The 19026-nt window shown below is 36.0% G+C and overlaps 1 protein-coding gene across 4 annotated transcripts in view; it reads left to right on the forward strand.

Moving 5' to 3' along the window:
- The window catches only part of TMEM181 (transmembrane protein 181), a 36241-nt gene extending 17693 nt beyond the window's left edge, over window positions 1-18548 (forward strand). For 2 of the 4 annotated variants that reach the window (XM_074818868.1, XM_074818870.1), the window contains exons 3-18: window positions 21-76; window positions 1347-1437; window positions 2037-2155; window positions 3242-3361; window positions 5303-5383; window positions 6368-6467; window positions 7269-7399; window positions 8024-8115; window positions 9199-9256; window positions 9921-10023; window positions 10121-10172; window positions 10824-10906; window positions 12014-12103; window positions 13706-13772; window positions 13967-13993; window positions 14688-18548. In XM_074818868.1, coding sequence (XP_074674969.1) covers window positions 21-76; window positions 1347-1437; window positions 2037-2155; window positions 3242-3361; window positions 5303-5383; window positions 6368-6467; window positions 7269-7399; window positions 8024-8115; window positions 9199-9256; window positions 9921-10023; window positions 10121-10172; window positions 10824-10906; window positions 12014-12103; window positions 13706-13772; window positions 13967-13993; window positions 14688-14766 — 1349 coding nt within the window. In that variant the 3' untranslated portion in view covers window positions 14767-18548. The remainder of the gene's footprint in view (window positions 1-20; window positions 77-1346; window positions 1438-2036; window positions 2156-3241; window positions 3362-5302; window positions 5384-6367; window positions 6468-7268; window positions 7400-8023; window positions 8116-9198; window positions 9257-9920; window positions 10024-10120; window positions 10173-10823; window positions 10907-12013; window positions 12104-13705; window positions 13773-13966; window positions 13994-14687) is intronic. The other 2 variants (XM_074818869.1, XM_074818871.1) reach the window with 1 other exon arrangement.
- Window positions 18549-19026: the final 478 nt, after the last annotated feature.

Raw genomic sequence — 19026 nt, forward strand, 5'->3', positions numbered from 1 at the left:
CCTTCTTATATAATTTATAGGTCCTAATGTAATTGAAACTTCTGTAGCAAGAACCGATTTAAATAACAGCCTAAAGGTAAGAGTTAATAAATACCATTGGATTACATGAATTACTTTATTTTATGTCAGTAATGTTAAACAATCCCCCCCTTCCCCCCAACTATTTTAAGTCTTTAAGTTTTTACTGGAAATCTTCTTGGCCACATGGTGCTTTCCAGTTTGAAATTGAACGTGCAATATTGTACTACCACTGTGTTATTTCTTGAGTGGCCCAGCAGCAATTTCTAGTCTCTTACTTTTGTGAGCAGGTAAGGTAGAGAATTCTATGATGTAATTTCTGATAAAGTAACACCTGAGTGTTGATAGGATTCCCTGGTGAGTTCATGTTGGAGATTGTTGTAAGGGGTCTAGAAATAGAAACTGAGAACTTAAACTGAAAAACAATGCTCTCAGTGGCAACTAATGATATCACTCTTGTGATTTTCCTTTCTGTCAACTGGGAAGGAATATTTCTTTTTCTTGTTAATTGTTCACTGTCACTTGACCAAGACATGGGATCTGGCTTCCTAACATGAACCTTCACATTCATTTTCTTGAAAGCTTTCATATTTTGATTATCAGTTCTTGCATTTTTATTTCTGTCTAGCTCTTCATTGTCAACCTAATATCTAAAGTAATTTTTGTGAAAGTGCTAAAAATGTTTTGTTGTTTTGTTTTGATTTTTTTTTCAAGTAAATTTGCTTTAAATACACTGGAACATTTCTCTTTTTTTGGTCTGTTAGTCACCTATATATGTTTGGATTGGTACTGTATTGTGGGTGGTTTTGAAAAAAGCATATTTTTATATCAAATAAGAGAAGTCTTTCCTGCATGTAGGTTTTATCTGTTAATGATATCTTCCATGCTTTTGAAATGAATGTGGGATTTCTAGAAAACCTAGTGGAAAATACTTGTGTTCATAATTATAGTTGAACAGGTTTAAAACTGTGTAGCAGATGAGGAGTCATAAATCTGACTTCTGATGTAAAGTGCTAGAAATGACTTTTTATTTCCAGACTAGGTCTCAGGATTTTCTTTTCATATCTGAACTTTTTTGTTTTATTGCTGCTGCTTTTATGTGCTTTAAGTAGTTGTACCTTTCCTTACTTCAGTGCTGTGCAAAATATGTGTGCTGTTTAAGCTACTTCTCTGGAAGGCTTATGTTTGAGCCACTTATCATATTGTCTACATATTAAATCTCTCCCCCAAAGTATTGTCACAGATGTAATTAACATGCTTTTCACTGTAACTGCAGTATGTCATGTAATGGAATAATGGTTGGTGCTAACCTTGTGGGTTTTTTACAGCTGAAGCCATTTAATTTAAGTTCGCCACCACTGTCTACGTACAATCAGCAGCTGTGGCTGACCTGCGTAGTTGAGTTGGATCAGCACGATGGTGAGAATCTTACCTAATTGTCAGGGAACAGCTATAGCAACCTGTATATTGTGTCTTTAATTTTGTCTGTCACATTTGTGCTTCTATTGCTTTCTGGCTATGGTTGGTGGGTTTTTCCTCTGATACATTTTCTTCCCCTCCACCCCCTGCCCCTGGTGAAGACATGGACAGCACTGATCTTGAGAACTGGAAACAACAGGTGTATGGGATAAGTGATTTGTTATTTCTGTGACAGCAGTGGTATCTAGAGAGTCTGTGTCTCTCTTCCTTCATTTGGGGGGGGGAATTAGATGTGTAGATTATAATGATATTAATTTTTCAATAAAAATTCCCTGTAAATATGTGAGAAATACTGTAATAGTAATTGTTAATCTGTCAAGATTCAGTACAGGGCATTTGGGATTTAATGCCTAAGTATATAAATAAAAAGTTTGTGTTTTTTTTTATTTGTATGTTGGACCTCTACTCCAGTAAAGTATAACTGAATAACTTTGAGTAATCGTAGGATATCATATGTGTTTTAAACTATATTTGGAACTCCATTTGAGATTTCATTTCTGCATGTAGCAATAGCTTAATGTTTTCTCTTTTAATTACAGTATCCCTCAAAAAGAATGTTACTATGACAGTCAAAGTACTTGGGGTGGTGAAGGATGGAAGCACACCATATGTTAATAATCAAGTTCACAATCGGACGAGATTACTCAGTTGTGCACAAGTATGTGCTTGCTTAAACAAAACTCTGATGCAGTATATCTACTTTAAATCTATTTGTGTGCATGTTACCTTATGTTGCAAATGAGAAGAATATGTCTGTTAAGCACGTCTCGGGAAAGAATCTAGAGTATAGTTTTATTTATAATTGCAATTTAGCTAGCAATGCTGACCAAGATACCTACCTATCTGTGTTTTTCTATTTACTTCTGACTTGTGTCTACCCCTTAAAGACCCCTCTTTCTTGTTAGAGCAGCTTTCTGTCAGCAAAGCAATGTGTCCTGCTTAGTCAGCTAAACAAATTTAGCAGTAATGAAGAAAGGGATATTGAGGTAGAAGATTGGATATAGGGCTCCAGAGGAGAGAAAAATTCTCCTCCAACACCTAGCAGAGAGTCTGGTTGAAATCAGCTGGCATCTGTGTTCTGAAAAAGCCAAATTGCTTGCCACCTGAGAAGAAATGTTTAAGTCTTGGAGTTTCTAGTATAATTTTCACTGAAATTTTTAAGCTTAGGGACATCCAAAACAGCTTCTCCAAATGCAAGTCCTTTAGGAAGGGCATAGCTGAAGTTTTTTTGTGATAAGCATATAGGGTAAATAAAAAGCTTTCTTTTTATATATGAATGCATCTATATGAAATCTTTAGAAATTAATGAACAGTGTTCCATTACATTTAATTACACACAGGCAAGAGAGCAATATGCTTGAGTTTCTTTTTCATCCTGTTAACTTTTAGAAATGAATTAGTACAAGATAACCCCATCTCACAATCTGATGACCTAAAGCTTGACTGACAGAGTTATTCAGATCCTTCCTGGTGCTGCAAGCAGTTGCTTTCACCAGTTTAAGTGAAAAGCTAGCCTTGTTTTTTGGCTCAACCTTTGATCCTGCTGACTGACTTTATCTATCAGTTTCTGGTATCTTTCAAGAAACGCTTTATCTGTGGGTCTTGTTTGAGTCTTATTCTGACTGATCAAGAATAAATATCAATATCTGGCCATTAGAAACAAATTCTCCAACCTCTACTAACTGCATATTCTGGAATAAATTGAAGGCTTTTATGTACTATTCTTCACTGCATGTGTTCACAGAAATGCAGTGAAATCATTGTTGCTCACCTTGGCTACCTGAACTACACTCAGTACAACATATTTGTTAGCTTCGAAGATTTAAATAAGTTGACTTACACCATCCAGAATATTACTTTCACGGTAAGTATAAAATTTTATACTAGCAAAATAAATCTCTTTAATTACTGATGCTGTAGAAGTCTGCTTTAACTGTAATAAAAAGTTATCTTATTTTTGAAGATAAACATAAATATGTATGATTAATTTTTCTGTCACTGCTAATTTCAGAACTATTACAGCATTTGCAATTAATAAGGGTCTAGGCCAATTTTTTTAACGCTATAAGGAAAGATTTTTCTTTCAGAACTGCTAATGCTGTTTTCTGGAACAGATAAATTTAGTCTAATTCCTGGGAGATATTTTTAACAGTAGGCAAGCTAGACTAGAACATCCAGTTTTCTGCCTTTTACTTATAGAGATGTTGCCTCTCTAAAGCATGGTATCTTTTTCAGCCTTTCCAGTAGGTGGGTAGCAAGATTTTTTCAGACTTTACAAAACTGTGGGCTAGAAAGATTTAACAAACTCAAAGAAAAATGAATATTTTTTTTGACTGTGCTTATGAGGAAGGAAAAAAATGTTTATTCAGCTAAAATAAGCAGGCTAATAAAATAATTCACTAAAATAATCCCTAGTGAAATGACTAGCTCAGTTTGTAGTGCTAAAGATTGCTTATAAAACAGTTACATCATCCGTGTGTGCTGATTGGCTCCAGAAAGAAATTTAGAAACATTTGCATTGGGAGGAAATGAAACTAAGCCAAATTTATAATACAGGTTACTATGATATATTCTACCTGTATGCAACTTTCAGTATGTCAGAGCAGATAGCAAGCAAAAATCTTACTGTAAAGCCAAAGTGTTTTTTATATACTAAAATAACTTCCTGAATATTAATATTTCTAATCTTCTAGTGCGTAAAGCACATGATCAAAAATAAGCTTTAAGGGGAAAAAAAACCCAAACTCACAAGCCCTTTGCTCAGTTCCAGATTTCAAACATGACAAAGTGTTGGAGCATTTATAGTTGTACGGTTTATTATCTTGGTTTGCAGGCTGCCTTTAAGGCAGACTTGTGTGCAAACCTAAAAAATCCCAAACCTAAAGCCCTGCTTTCCCACAGCAACTAAAATTGTCAATTTATTTCATTATTACAGTGGTTTATGCTGATCTCGGTTACAATCACAGATTGCCTTTTGTATAATGGGATTATTTACATATAATTTTCATTGTGCATTTACAGTTTTAAAAGGTAAGACAGAGGTTGTCAGACTTAATACATTGAAAAGTAAAGCTTCTTGTTCAGATGGGCAGAGCATATGTTGTACCAGTGAGTTTACATTTCAAAAGTGGCTTCAAAAGAGAAGCATGCCAGGTAGGAGAGAAATTGTCAACAGAGCAGAGTTTCTACAAACTGACGTGTTATAATTAATATTTGTGCCCTTCTAATAATTAGAGAAGGAGCTTTTCCTCCTTAAGCTGTGAAAAAAGTTCTTTATTTCTGGTTAGCCCATTTATTCTTCCCTTACATGGTTTTCTTTTTCCCGCTTCTGAAACAAGAGAATAACCTTTAGGAAAACAAACCCATTACAGGAAGCATGCCTGTACCTAATCAACCTCTTCGTAATCAATTTATACATCTGACCTTGGTAATAAAGAACAACATACTGGATTTACTCCATTATTGGCATACAAACTTTGAAAGAAAGTGCAATTGAAATTAATGAAGAATATCCTTCTTGTCCTGAGAACTGCTTTAACATATGACACCTCACTGAGTATGTTACAAGGTGGCAGGGTAAAAGGGAAGCAAGGATATGAGTCTGCTTTGGTTATCTTCTCGTCAGATAGTCCTATAGGTGTGAATTTATCTTTGTCTTTCCATGATGACATGGTGGAATTTGGTTATACCTTTAAATTTTGAAAAGCCAGAGAACTTTTCAGTATCTGCAGAAAGTGCTAATTATTGATGTCATCTGTACCCTATCAAAACATTGTTGGGCTATTTTTCTTCTGTTTTCTTGTAGTGGAAGACCTACAATCCAACTTTTTCACAAGTGGAAATATGGTTCCGATTTGTCTTTGTAGTTCTTACTTTTATGGTCACGGTAAGATTTTGTTTCTGTTTTCCTGGCATGTATTGTGTACACAGCTGATAACACTGCTTTGTAGTACTGTTTAGTAACTTAACCCCAGGCAGCAGAATTGAGATATCACTGAATGGGTGTAAAAAATGTTTCTAAAATACTTACGTAGTTGCTGCTTTTATGTTTTTACAAGTAGTATTGAAGGGACATTAAGAAAATAGGATAAATGGGAAAACTTGTTTTTCTAAACTCTGATTTTTAATTGAATAGAAAGAATTTTGCTTAAGCAAAGGAAATTGTGATTAGATGCTAGAAAAAATATTTTTTTGCGGTGCATGTAGGCTCAGACGTTGAAATAGGATACCCAGAGTGTGGGCTTTCTGTCTCTGAAAATGAGCAAAACTCAGTTGAATATGACTTTCATCTAACTTTAAAGTTGTCACTGCCCTGAGCATAAGGATGTGACAGATGACCTCCAGAGGTCCCTCACAACCTAAATTATGCTATGATTTAGATTATGTCTCCCCTCCAACCTGGTTTGGCCCCTGGGAAGAAAGTATCTGGAAAAAAAAAAAGCAAAACAACATAAAATCTAAAATGCAGAATTTTCAGGGTAAGGACACTAAAGTACTGAACAGCATTTTCTCACATAGATGATGTCATTCAGCAGGTAACTGCGAATGTGATATAGAATCTGTTTTTTTTAAAGAGTTTAAGTGGAAGTTGTTGGTAGTGTGTGACCAGTGCTTAGGCAACATTTTTTCATACATTGTTGATTTGTGTGGTACTTGCTGGTTTTCTTCTCAGTTTGCTTGAGAGATGAAGTAATTTGCATTGGGGAAAGCCAGCAAACTTGAAGCAGAAGTAGAAGCTAGGAGATGTCGCTCCTGTTACAGTGTTCTCAGTGAAGTAGCCTTTGCAGTGTGCTGTGTTATCTCTTTCCTCTGGTAAAACCATTAAGGCTGTATTCCTTCCTTACAAATTGTTGTTGTTGTTGTTTTATAGTGTCTGTTTGCACATTCCCTGCGGAAATTCTCCATGAGAGACTGGGGTATTGAACAGAAATGGATGTCCATTCTCCTTCCCCTCCTGCTACTTTACAATGGTATTTACATCCTGGAATTTTTAGAAAAGCTCCTTTCTTAAAAAAAAAAAAAAAAACAAAGAAAAAACAAAACAAAGAAAAAAAAAAACAAAGAAAAAAAAAAGAGCATGAGAGAAGATAGAGAAGGTTGAGTGGAACTTGGCCTTGAACTTACAGGCAGCTCTTTATAAGGTTTCAGAAAACAAATTAAAAAAAAAAACCAACTCTTTTTAAGTGTGTCAAATTCTGGGGCATAATGAGTAAGTGGATTTCATTCTTTTCAGTCATGTGAATTGCAACTCTATTTGTTTAAAGCTCTGACTGGAATAGGTGGATGCAACCATACTGAACCTTTCATAGAGCGACATGTAAATGTAATTCTGTGTTTGCCTGCTAAGTCTTACTTCTGCATTTTTCATATACTCCCACTTTAGTTACAAATGGAGACTACTTTTAGTCTGGTAAACCACCTCAAGTTCTAGCACACTCTAGCAGTACCAAAAGAATATTTGCCTTTCAGTCATTCTATGACAATTTTTTAGGTCAGCACCAAGAACAGTGCTTTAGTAGAAAGTCTAATAAAACCTGAAATCTTCTAGAAATGTTGGCAACCAATTCAGATGATTTCTACAGCACAGAGGATTGCTGCTGGAGGCACCATTTTCTTTGTAAACTAAGATACAGCAAACTTCATTTACCGGTGTAATTTGAAAAATCTGGGTTTTTCTGTTCCTCTGAATATACATTCTGCTTTACTTTTCATAATGGAAAAGACTGTGCTTTTTCCCCTCTGTTTAACTTTTTTTTCTTGTTTTGTTACAGATCCATTTTTCCCCCTTTCTTTTCTGGTGAACAGCTGGTTTCCTGGAATGTTGGATGATCTATTCCAGTCACTGTTTCTGTGTGCATTGTTGTTGTTCTGGCTTTGCGTCTACCATGGTATAAGAGTACAGGTAAGGGTGCAACATTATCTACTACTTACTGAGAAAGCAGTATTTGCTTTTTCAATTCTCTCAAAAGGTGACAAAAATGAAACCAAATTTTTAAAAAAAGAGACATTTATTCCTGAAGTACAATGTGACACATGAAGCTTTGGGGTTAAAAATGATTTATGGTGAAGCAGCTTGTTTTGACGCTACGTGCGTAAATGAGATAGAAGGGACAGTCTACTCTGAACTATTGCAAGCCACTCTTCAGAACTATGGTGCAATTACACTTTGTTCTTGCTTGAAGGGTCTTCTTGTTGTATATGGGGTTGATTGTTTTTTAAACCACTCTAAAATACTGCATAAGATAAATATGAATTCTGAAGCATATTTCTGTATTTGCAGTATCAGTGAAATATGTGGGACCTTATAAATAGGATGCTACAAATCTATGGCATCTTATTAACACAAATGATGATACAATTTTATGTCTTCTGTGATCACCTGTGCAGGTTAAAAATACAGACGGCAAGTCTCTTAATCTAGTTCACGTTGAATGAAACAAAGATGATAGTTGTTTTATTCTGTCAAGAATGAATGAAATCTTGAATGTGGGTTCACTCCTTCACCCTACTATTGTTTTCTCAACAGGGGGAAAGGAAGTGCTTAACTTTCTATCTGCCCAAATTCTTTATTGTTGGACTACTGTGGTTGGCCTCTGTTACATTGGGAATATGGCAAACGTAAGTAATTTAAAATTTAGTGCAAAAGTAATGAGCTGAGAGTGTTCAAAGAATGAGAAGATTGTTTATAATTAGTGGAATCTGTTTCTTAGTGCTCTGATTGTTATATAGGAATGGAGCTCAAATTCTTACTTCTGTTTTGCAAATTTTGACTGATTTGAAAACAGAATTCCCCATGGATGATCTAGTAGTACGTAATTTTATAAATCAGAATGAGATCTAGAAATCGCTACTTTGTCGATATGTTACGGCTCCCTACCATACTCCCTCTAGCGCTAAGTCCCAATTATCTTTTAGTATTTGAAGCAACAGTTTCTCTGTAGTTAACTATTACACAGCTTGACCCAAGTTTCTCAACTAGTAAATCTGCACAATTGGTATTGATGCTGCTTAGTCAAGTAATGCTCTCTCTCCTGAAAACTCAGTTCTTTTGCTTGGTTGAGTGTCTCTTTTTTTCCAATCTGTCATGTTAACATAAAGGTGTCACTATTCCCCACCCAGAAAACTTTCTCGGTTTTGGTACATTTGTGGTTTCTAAACTGTTTTAGTCTCAAGCGTTTGCCTCTTATTTTCCTTCTCAGAAGGAAGATACCTTCTGGCCTTCTCCATGCCGTTGTACATTGTTGAAAGCAGTGGAGTTGCAGGAAATGCTCATGCTAGTGCCTTATCAGAAGAATGGCTGTGAGGGAAGGGCTTACTTATATCACAGTTATTTCTTAAGTATAATTCTTATCACCAAGGGTAAAATTTAAACACTAAATCCTGAAGGCTTGTAGGAATTTAGATGATAATACATTTTCTAAAAAATAAGTGTGGAGATTAGACATGGTCACAACTGAAATCCTCCTATTCCTTCAAAATTGGGTTTGGGAAGAAGGAGGATGTTATATACTGTACATTGTCATGACTCCACTGGAATCAATGGCATTGCCCCAATTTATGCAGCCAAACCCTTTGGTTATAAACTCTGTATAGTAACTTTAAACCTTTTCTTTGTTAGTTTGTTTCTTGATCAGTACGGCTTTTTGACCTTGTCTTTTGTAATGGTGTAAGTACCACTTTTTCATTTTGAATCTTTTCTAGTGTTAATGAAGTACATGATCCTACATATCAATACAGGGTTGACACAGGTAATTTCCAGGTAAGTCAGAAATGTTTTCTTGCTATTAAATTGTCAGGTGGAGTTAGGCAATACAAGGAGGTGGGGTTTTTCTATTAAGATCTCTAACACAATTTAGAAAATAGCAAATGCTGGTCAGATGGTCTTATTCTGACTAGGGTGCTTTTAATTTTGCTTTAAATCATGCACAGGCGATACTGAACTCCATCCCAGTGAGAAAATTGACTTGAAAATCTGGAGACTCAACACCACAGGTTTACACATGGACTCATTACTGTTGGGATTGAAAGAAAATTTTTTAAGCGTCTTATTAAATCAGTTTTGTACATCTTTACTCCTGCCAAGATCCTCTGTCCTAGTAAATTTCAGACTTTCTTGTTGTAAAGGAAGATCTGATTTATATGGGTCTATGTATTGTTCAAAGGAGCTGTGTTTTTAGAAAATCATTGAGATTCAGCTCACTGTCAACAAAATTATGACTTCTATTAAACATCCTTTCCTTACATTCCCCAAAACCCTACCTTGATGTATAGCCATTGTTGTTTTGTACTTCCTTTCATGAGCCTACTTTCCCTGAATAAATGGACCGCTTTATGTTGTGCTTTGGGAAATAATTATTTATATTGACAGAAGAAGGAATAGACCACATCTTGTTAAATAATAAAAACTAACACTCTTCTTATAGGGAATGAAAATCTTCTTCCTTGTGGTGGCAACCACATACATTCTCTACCTTTTGTTCCTGATAGTGAGGGCATGCTCAGAACTTCGTAACATGCCTTATGTTGGTAAGGAATATTTCTTTTGATTCTTCCCCAGACAGGCTTGCTTCTCCTAGATGTAGGTGTAAATTTGCTAATAACAACTTTTCTCAATCTTTTCCAGATCTCAGGTTAAAGTTCTTGACTGCATTAACCTTTGTAGTGCTTGTCATTAGGTAAGGCCTTTCAAAGTACATTTCTCAGTACTGTAACTTTTATAACTTTTTTTTCAGGACTTTGAATACATTTTGTTGATAATAAAATTGTCAATGAAACTGAGGAATGCCTTTCGATATGGCAAGCATTTCTTATTTTTTTAACCCTTCTTGAGGCTTTTAGAGCTAACTTTATATTATTTCTGTTACCACAGCAATACATAAAGATTTAGAGGTTCACTTAGCAGAGATGTTTTCTGTACTGCTGAGTGGTCTGCAGTGCACCGTTCACCTCTTTTGGAGCTTTATAAGCCTCACTTAGTCAAAACAGAAGTTTAGAACTAGTTTCTTAGATTATTATTAATATCTGCCTCCTTCACTTCAAGCAGTTATTTCAGATTACTGTTGAGTCTTGAATTGTCTGTAGTGGATGAAATCTGAGTGAAGTAGACCATGTTTTTTTTTTTTTTTTTCTGCTTGATTCAGTTGATTGCTGACTTTTAATCACAAAAGAATCATTCTTAATTTAGAACGATAAAAGCAAATATGTCTTAAAATAAATGGTCAGCATGTTAACGTAATTATTTTCTCATATGCTCTTCTCTCAAGCTATCATTTCAGTTTTGTGGCTTAAAGACTCAAGACACCAATATGCTTTAAATTTTTCCACAGCATTGTTATACTCTACCTACGCTTTGGAGCACAAGTTCTACAGGACAACTTTGTTGCTGAGCTGTCGACTCATTATCAGAATTATATCCTTGTGTTGTGATACTGCTCAAGTAGGAATGTTAATCTGTTTTCATGCAGAAGGCACTTAAAAATGATGTACCTAAGGACTGAGACCTTTAACTTCTAGGTGGGCTTTTGAAGCTCAGTCCATTTTGATTGAGGTTTTATGTCAGCATTTTGTAGTAGCTCTTTGTAAACATTATGAGCTGAGACAGTTTCAGTCTAATTTGTTTACATCACATAAATCACAACTGCATTTGATACTTTTCAAAAGGAATGAAGGCCTAGATATGCATGTGTTCAAGTAATTTTAACAAGTCATTGTGACAAATTTGGCTGTATTTGCTGCATGAATTCAGTTTGCTGTTTACCTGTCAGTTGGCATGGGGCATACCAAAATATTTGAGAAATTAATAGTTTAGAAGTCACTGAAAATGCATTTGTGTATTGGCCCAAGTCTAGATGTGGAAGAGGTCATAGCAGAGAATTTATGTGACTTGAGAGAGACTATTTCTGATGTCTGTTGGCAACAGGATTGTGAACTGTATTTCTGGACCTGAACCATGAGATCGTAGTTCATTTGACTTTCTGAAAGTGCCTGTGTGACTGCAATTGCTCTGGTTACTGATAAGCTTAGATATGTGTTGGGAGCTAGTAGAAAACAGCATGTAAAGCCTTTAGTGTTTTCCCAAAATGATGGCAAGAAGCCATCTTCAGAGTCCTATCTACAGATAGTCCTTTCTCCTTCCTTCACAATTGCTGTGCCAAGCAAGAAATTTTTCAAAAATAAACAAAACCACCCCACCTGAACACTCCCCTTACTCAGCTTGCTTTTAGCATTGAAGGCAGAACTATGCAATTTACCATGCGCTCCACCACTCAAGAGTACCTTATCTCAGCAAATGTTACTTGTGTTAAAGCTTTGTCTTCAGTGGGAGCTTTACCTTGAAATAGCTTGAGTACATTAGTGGTCACTGAATTTAAAACACGCAGTTTTGCTTATCCATTCATGCTCTCAGACTTGAAGGTAAACATTCTTTCCACTGAAACAGCTTATCTGTGGTTTGGGTCTTGTTTCCAAATTTAATATGTATGGAGCTATACTGAGAAATATCCTTGACACTTAATACCAGCAGAATTCTTATCATTTTATGGTTTATTGAACTTTTATCTCTACACTTTAGCCTTTGTGTATTCCCCCTCAAAGAATGCACTATATGGTAAGTGTAAGCAATTGTCTGGCAAACTCAGATGACAAGAGCTGGCACGTTAGCAGATATTGTGTAACATCTGTATATCTTGGTTTTCTTGTTGCTGTTTCAATTCGCTTTGAGTAAACATAAGCAGAAGCTGCACTGTTCCTGAGCAAATTAGTGTTGGAAATATGAAGGAACACATAAAATGTATACAACTCATTATCTAGACTTGAATTCTTATGCACTTAGATCAAGCTGGTAAGTCAATATGATGTTTGCAGATAATGCACTAACTTTTGCACTGACTCACAGACAATCCTTAAGAAGCAACAACCCTTCATTTGTACTTTGTTCTAACAAAGGTTAACATATTGGCATGCTGGCAAACTGGACTCTGGAATAGGTACCGTGCTGTTGGAAAAGTAGGAGTGCAGCTGATCTCTAACATGGGAGGGATTTTGGGGAACTTGCTATTGGGGAGAGGGTGGCACAAGGGACATGTAAAGGACTGAATCAGTGGCACTTCTGGTTTTGCATTCTTATGTAGAGGATGTAATCTGACTCACATGATGATTATAAAGTGTTAGCCCTCTCTTAACAGATAAAGATCTGTAAAATCAGTATTTGTACTGAGTGCATTCTCTGCTTTAAGCATTGAGTTTAAAATATAGAACTGTAGAACAGCCCAGGTTGGAAGGGACCTGGAAAGATCATCTGGTCCAACCCTTCAGGGAAAAGGGAGCCTAGATGAGATTTCTAGCACCCTGTCCAGACACATCTTACGTGCTGAGAGGTACGCAGGGGGAAGGCTCTAAATAGTGGAGCTGGTCCCTTCTCTAAACTTTTTAGAGTTGAGAGGGACGGAACTGTTACAGAAAAACGCTATTTTGCCATTAAGAAAGACGAGAAATGGCTGGGTGAGGATAAAGTTAAAAACTTGCTGTTGAGTTGCAAGAAATATTAGTTTATAGAAGGCAGAAGGCCAGGAAAAATATGTTTATGGCAAATTGCTGGACTGAATTTTACTTGTGTATAATTATGAACTGCAGCTAAGCAGCACAGATCATACAAGAAATGAAGGCCTTAAAACAAGGTAGAGGGAATTGTCATAAATAGCCAATAAAAAGTATGTGTTTCCTTTCATCTCACCATAAAGGTACAAGTCCTTCCTTCACCTATTTCAAGGATGAAAAATAACTGCATACAAGGGATTACAACTTTGGTCTACTATCTCTGTAGCTTAGAAATAACCAAGAAGTTAAAGAAGGCTGTGCTTTTTAAATACATATGAACATTTGAATAATGATTAAGAATAATGAGGTCTGACTTAATTACTCTTATGTGCAAGTTGAAATAATATGACATAGGACACTGCAGAAGGGAGGAAATCCACTTAGACAACATGGAGAATATCTGTCTGAAAATGAGATAGTTATGTCATCTCCTTAACTCTTAAGAATACCATGATGTTGTAGCTGAAGGGTGAAGAATTTAGAGAGAGTTCCTGTTTGGATATAGTTTTGTGACTGCCTTGGAGATTGTCGAGTCTGCTACAGTGTTGAGTTAGAAGTCCAGCCTCATTTCTGTATTTAATGTGCTAAATTAACCCTTATTTGTGTTTTCCAGAATCACAGTTGAAAGACAATCCTGCTTTTTCTATGCTGAATGATTCAGATGATGATGTGATTTATGGGTAAGATTATAAAATACCTATGGAGAGTTACTTTTGGTGTGGTTTTTGTAATTTTCCATATTCATTAAATAAATTATTTGTAAGTTCTTAGTGAAAGTATTCTGCCTAAAGAACAGAAACATAGCCTTATTCGGAAACAGAAATGCAATTAGAATACATGTTATTTTGTTTTTCCTTTTTTTGGTTTCTAAAAGGGATTGCCATGACACTGATACAGACAGGTAAGAAAGTATTAGGATGCTTGTAGGTCATGGAGTGAAAGCAGCAAGAGCTGTGAAAGGAAAGGACTTCCTTTTAAACGGGGAAGGGTTGCAGGAGTCAGGTGGAGTTAGCAAAGAGGCAGCTCATATGTAAATGCTTCAGGGAAGGAGAATGGCTCTTCTTAAGTGTCCATCACTTACTGAAATAAGAATAACTAAATCTAGCAAAACTTCCTAGACATGAGAATTATAGCAGTGCTTAAAACACACCCTCATAAGATGTCTCTGTGCTAGACCCTGAAAATTCATTATCTGCCCTTGTTTTCACCTCTTACCAGACACTAAAGTGGCTGGAACAGTGAGGATGGGATTAATATTGCAGTAACCCGACCAGATTTGTGCTAGACTAGCTACATGCATTGTCTGAGATAGCTTGCCTTTGTTTAGTTGGATAAGTAGTGGTAGTACCAGCTTGCTTCTGTACAAATCCTTGTGAAAAGTGGCTTGTAGTTACTGGAATAACTTTTATTATGCATCATCCTTTGAAGAGAACTCTTATATATTGTTCATATTCCCCACAAGGAGGAAAACAGATACCAGCTTCTTACCCAAATAACAATTTGATACCTCAGTGTAGTTTAGAACTTTCCTGTTTATTTTGGACTTCCTATCTGAACACCATGTTCAGAAGTTTTAACAAGTATCTGTTTCACAGGAGTGACTATGAAGAAATGCCACTTCAGAATGGCCAAGCTATTAGAGCCAAGTATAAAGAGGAATCGGACAGTGATTGATTGATTTTGATGTAGACAGACTTGTTCAGCTGGAATTAAACCAATTTTGAAGTTTTCCTAGATGGAAAACTTCCTTGGCTTCCTTACAGTCTGCTGTCATCTGAACACCGACTCCCAGGAAGGACAACCTGCTTCTATTTCTGTTTATGAAGTTAAAACTGAAAAAAAGAATGCTTGAAAAGGTTGTGGTGAAAACTTAAGAAACCAAAATTTTTACATGTCTTATAAAATGCCTGATAGCAGGATGTCTAGGGACTAAAATCTTTAAGTCTAATTCCGTTTAGAAGTGTCACTGATTATGTGCTGATTTTAAAATTGCTTCCTTGCTCTTTGTTTTTTTGGGTTGGGGTTTTTTTTGAGGATTATGTATAGCATACTGTCATTCATCTGTTGCATTTGTGTTAACTCTTTTGTATATTGTCCAGTGCTGTAAGAAATGTCTCATTTCCCTTTCAATTTTCTACCTTAGTCTTTTGAGCTGGAGGCAGGGAATGAAGTGTTTTAGAGTTTGTTTTTTTTTTTTTCTATGCAAGAAAACACAAGCTTTCCATTCTTCCTCCAAAGAAGTGATATAGACTTAAGACCATTTTTAAAATTCATTTAAATGAGTTTACCAGATTTGTAAGTGCAAGATACGTGCAAGTAGTCACGTTCTAGTGAGCCAAAAGAGCCTCAGTGGTGCAAAATGATTTGTATAATATATGTTTTATAACATGCTTTACTGCCACAACAGAAGTGTGTGTTTTGTTTTTTTAAACATCCCTTTCAAATGGAAATATTTATGCAGCAACAAATCTCAGAAGGAAGCCTCAGAAGCGTTTTTTGTATGCTGGAGGAGATTGTTAAGACTTACAGAGAATACACTACGAAAGTTTCACAGAGAATTACAATTTCAAATTTCCAAACATTTCATTTTTAGAGGCTTTTTTTACATCAGAATTTTTCCTTAATTTGTATTAATAATCTACATCTTAGGAACAACTGTGGCTGCTCATGTATTGAACGTGCACGAAAATTAGCTTTTGAGCATGTTCTGTGCATAGTTCAACTTTTGTCATACCACAGTCGCCACCTGTACTGATCAGAACTTTTACTAGCACATTTGTGATTGTATTCCAGCTTGTGCTGGAACAAAGTTACATGGGAATTAAGTATTCCTAGTACAATGCTGCTGCTTCTCTAAAAATTGTTTTTCTCCTACACCATTGTTCAGTTCTTTAAAGTGGATGCTGTTTGTTTCTAACTACTTTTGTTTTCAGGTACTTGACCCGTCTGAAAGTATCTTTTTTTTTTTTCATGGATTTGTAACTGTGATTTACTCTTGTAAAATTTCTCCGCCGTGCTGCTGTAGAAGCACTGTTAATGTATTTGACAGAAAATGGTGCTGGCTGACACTAGGGAATCGTGCTCATCATTGAAGTAGTTCAAGCAGAAGAGTGCAATGAAGTCCTACTAGACTTGCTGAATCATATTGGGAAAAAAGTGGATTTGCTCTGCTTTGATGCAACAACTATTCTAGGCCATTCCCATTGCAATAACCTCCTGGTAGCTGTTCAGGATCGTGCAGGGGAGACTTCCCAGGACAGCAGTTTGCTTAGAGAGGACCAAAGGAACTGCTTCATGTGGTTGCATCCTTGCTATCGTAGAACAGTTCAGATTAAATGAATGCTCTGCTAAAGACAAGTGTGGTAAGATACTATGTGTGTGAGAGAGAGAAAATTTCCTAAAATTATGTAGAGCTGTGAAATTCTTTGAGGGTATTTGACATTTAAAACTTTCTGTACCAGGGATCATTTATTTGTTAGAAGCCAAAGCACTGTTGTATGGCTAAAGCAAGGAAGCTGCTGGGGAGGAAGGGAAGGTTTTTCCCTTTAATTTCTTAATTAATTGGTGTCAGTTTAGAACATATAGGGAAACATTACAGAAATATTTCAAGTTAGTGGTGTGGGTTTTTTTCCATTGAATTGTAGTAAGCTGTACCTTCAGCACTTCCTTTTAGACTTTTTTTTTTTTTTAACAAGTATGTGAAATGATCTTTATATCCTAAAAGTGGAGAGCCCATTCTCATTTTTACTGTTCCCCAGATGATACTCTTGAGGCTTACAGCTGTTTGAATTTGCAGAGTCAAGACTTGGGAGCCAACTAGGCATCCTCTGCACAGCATCCTTTGCACACCCCAAATCCTTTTGACTTCCATTCCAGTAACAGTGGGTACACAAATTTGGTCTTCAAAAATTGGTATTTACATGATCCTTATATAGTCAGATCTTTTGGGTTTTGATATTGTTTGATCCTGTTCTAAATTGTTCTGATTTGACCAATGTGCAAAGTACACTGATGTTTCTTTTCACAGTCTGAACTGGTTGTTACAGTTAAACCTGAAATACAGGGTCATGCTTTGGGATTTCATTAACTAAAGACAATATTTTTAATCTATCTTTGAGATGATAATTTTTTTCTAAGCTGTTCTCAGCCCATTTCACTTGCTGTTTTGTTTGCATTAACTTTTCTACATCACTACATTCAAAGTGGAAATAGGAAAGCTGAGAATGGGAAATGTGTAGTTAAAGTATCTCACTACAGAAATAATGAGAAAATAGTTTCCTTGTTAATTTTGAGAGATTATATTTAAACAATGTTTGCCTTGCAAAATACCTTTGTATTTCCAAAGTGCTAGAGTATAATGGTAAGCTTGGTTGAAGCACTGTTGCATCAAATTCAATATACAGTAAAAAGGCAAAAGCAGTGAAGCAGATAAGGAAATAGTTTTGCTAGTAAGAAATCTCAATTTCTCTCTTATTTCCACAGTTGGAAAGCAGAGACAGTATTTGGGGAATATTACAATATGGATTGTAAACAGCTTGGGAGCAGGTGGCATAAATTCACCTCTGAGTAAACTATTGTAACCTAAGGGTGAAACAGAAGATATCTGGGTAAGAAACTAGCCTGGCTTTCCTTTCATTACTGTTAAAGTAATTATTTCCATCACTAGTGGAACTATAGAAAATGAGAAAAGTATAAAAAAGGCCCCACAGCATATAGTGTTCCTGCTTTGAAGGAGATGCTGTCTGTTAACTGCAAGACTTCCACGTATGCAATGAGCAAGAGGGACTTTTAAGAACTCATTAACCATTGAGTCTGAGCCATTCATGGCAACCATTTTCTGCAGTATTTGCTTTAAAAATACAGTTGGTGTTGGAATTGGTTGGAAACTTTCCTAGGACTAGCAAGGAAGAGGAAGCATAAGGCTTAACACCAGTAAGGAGCAGCTAGTGCAACAGACCCGTGGCACTAATACTGGGGGAAATGGGAGGATGGTTCCTGCTAGGAAAGACTTTGATCTGTTGTCTGAGCCAAAAGACAACTTTGTATCCAGTCACCTAAGTTTCCCTCCATTTCCTTCTGCTTATGCCAGTAATAACCTTTGCATTACTGTAAAACTTTTTTTAGAAGTTTGTAAATATGTAAAATGAAAATATGGAAAAATTGTGTACCAAAATGGTATAAAAATGTGTAAGATAAATGCTCTGTTTAATGAGAAGCTGTAATTAAAAGCTGCTTTGAGAAAGTGTGCATGAGGATGTGTTAAATATTCTATGTATCTAGAAGTTGTGTTAATGACAGCAAATTATACATTTATGTTGGGGAACTTCATGCTAATACAGAATATGAAGGAAAAACTAGTATTTTACTTCAAGCAAAAATTGGGTATTGAGTTTCTTGGAAGACTTCGTGTGCATAATCATTGTTAAATATGTTCATAATAAAGTTTTATATCTTTATATTGTATCTTGGTTTTATTTTCCTTCTAGTGAATGACTAACTGTACCATTTTCCTAACTTACACATATTTTCAGTTTACATGTATTTTCTTATGCATATTTAAACTTGGTTAATTGCCTAAGGCTGGGATCCAGGAGGCTGTGTCAGCACCAATTAACCAGGGATTTATTTTAGGTTGGATTGTTAGGGTTTGGGTTTGGTTTTTTTCTTTTTTTTTTTTTTTAACTACCCTGCCTGGGCTAAAAGGTGGAAGGAGAGGTTGCTAATTTTCCTAAGAACTACACTAGCCAGTTTACAAAGGGGAACTGGCATTCTCAAATGGCTTAAGTGTGGCTTTGCAAAGCCTGCTGTGGTCACCCTGGCAGTAAAACTTCCCCTGGTGAATGTCAGTGCCAGCTCCCTTTCTGCTGAACACGCGTGCTTCACCTGAGCTGCTGTCGGATGCCTCTGCCAGCAGGGCTGGAAGTTCTCCTACTT

Source organism: Strix aluco, chromosome 3 (assembly GCF_031877795.1).
Source record: "Strix aluco isolate bStrAlu1 chromosome 3, bStrAlu1.hap1, whole genome shotgun sequence".
In the NCBI taxonomy this organism is placed as follows: Eukaryota; Metazoa; Chordata; class Aves; order Strigiformes; family Strigidae; genus Strix; species Strix aluco.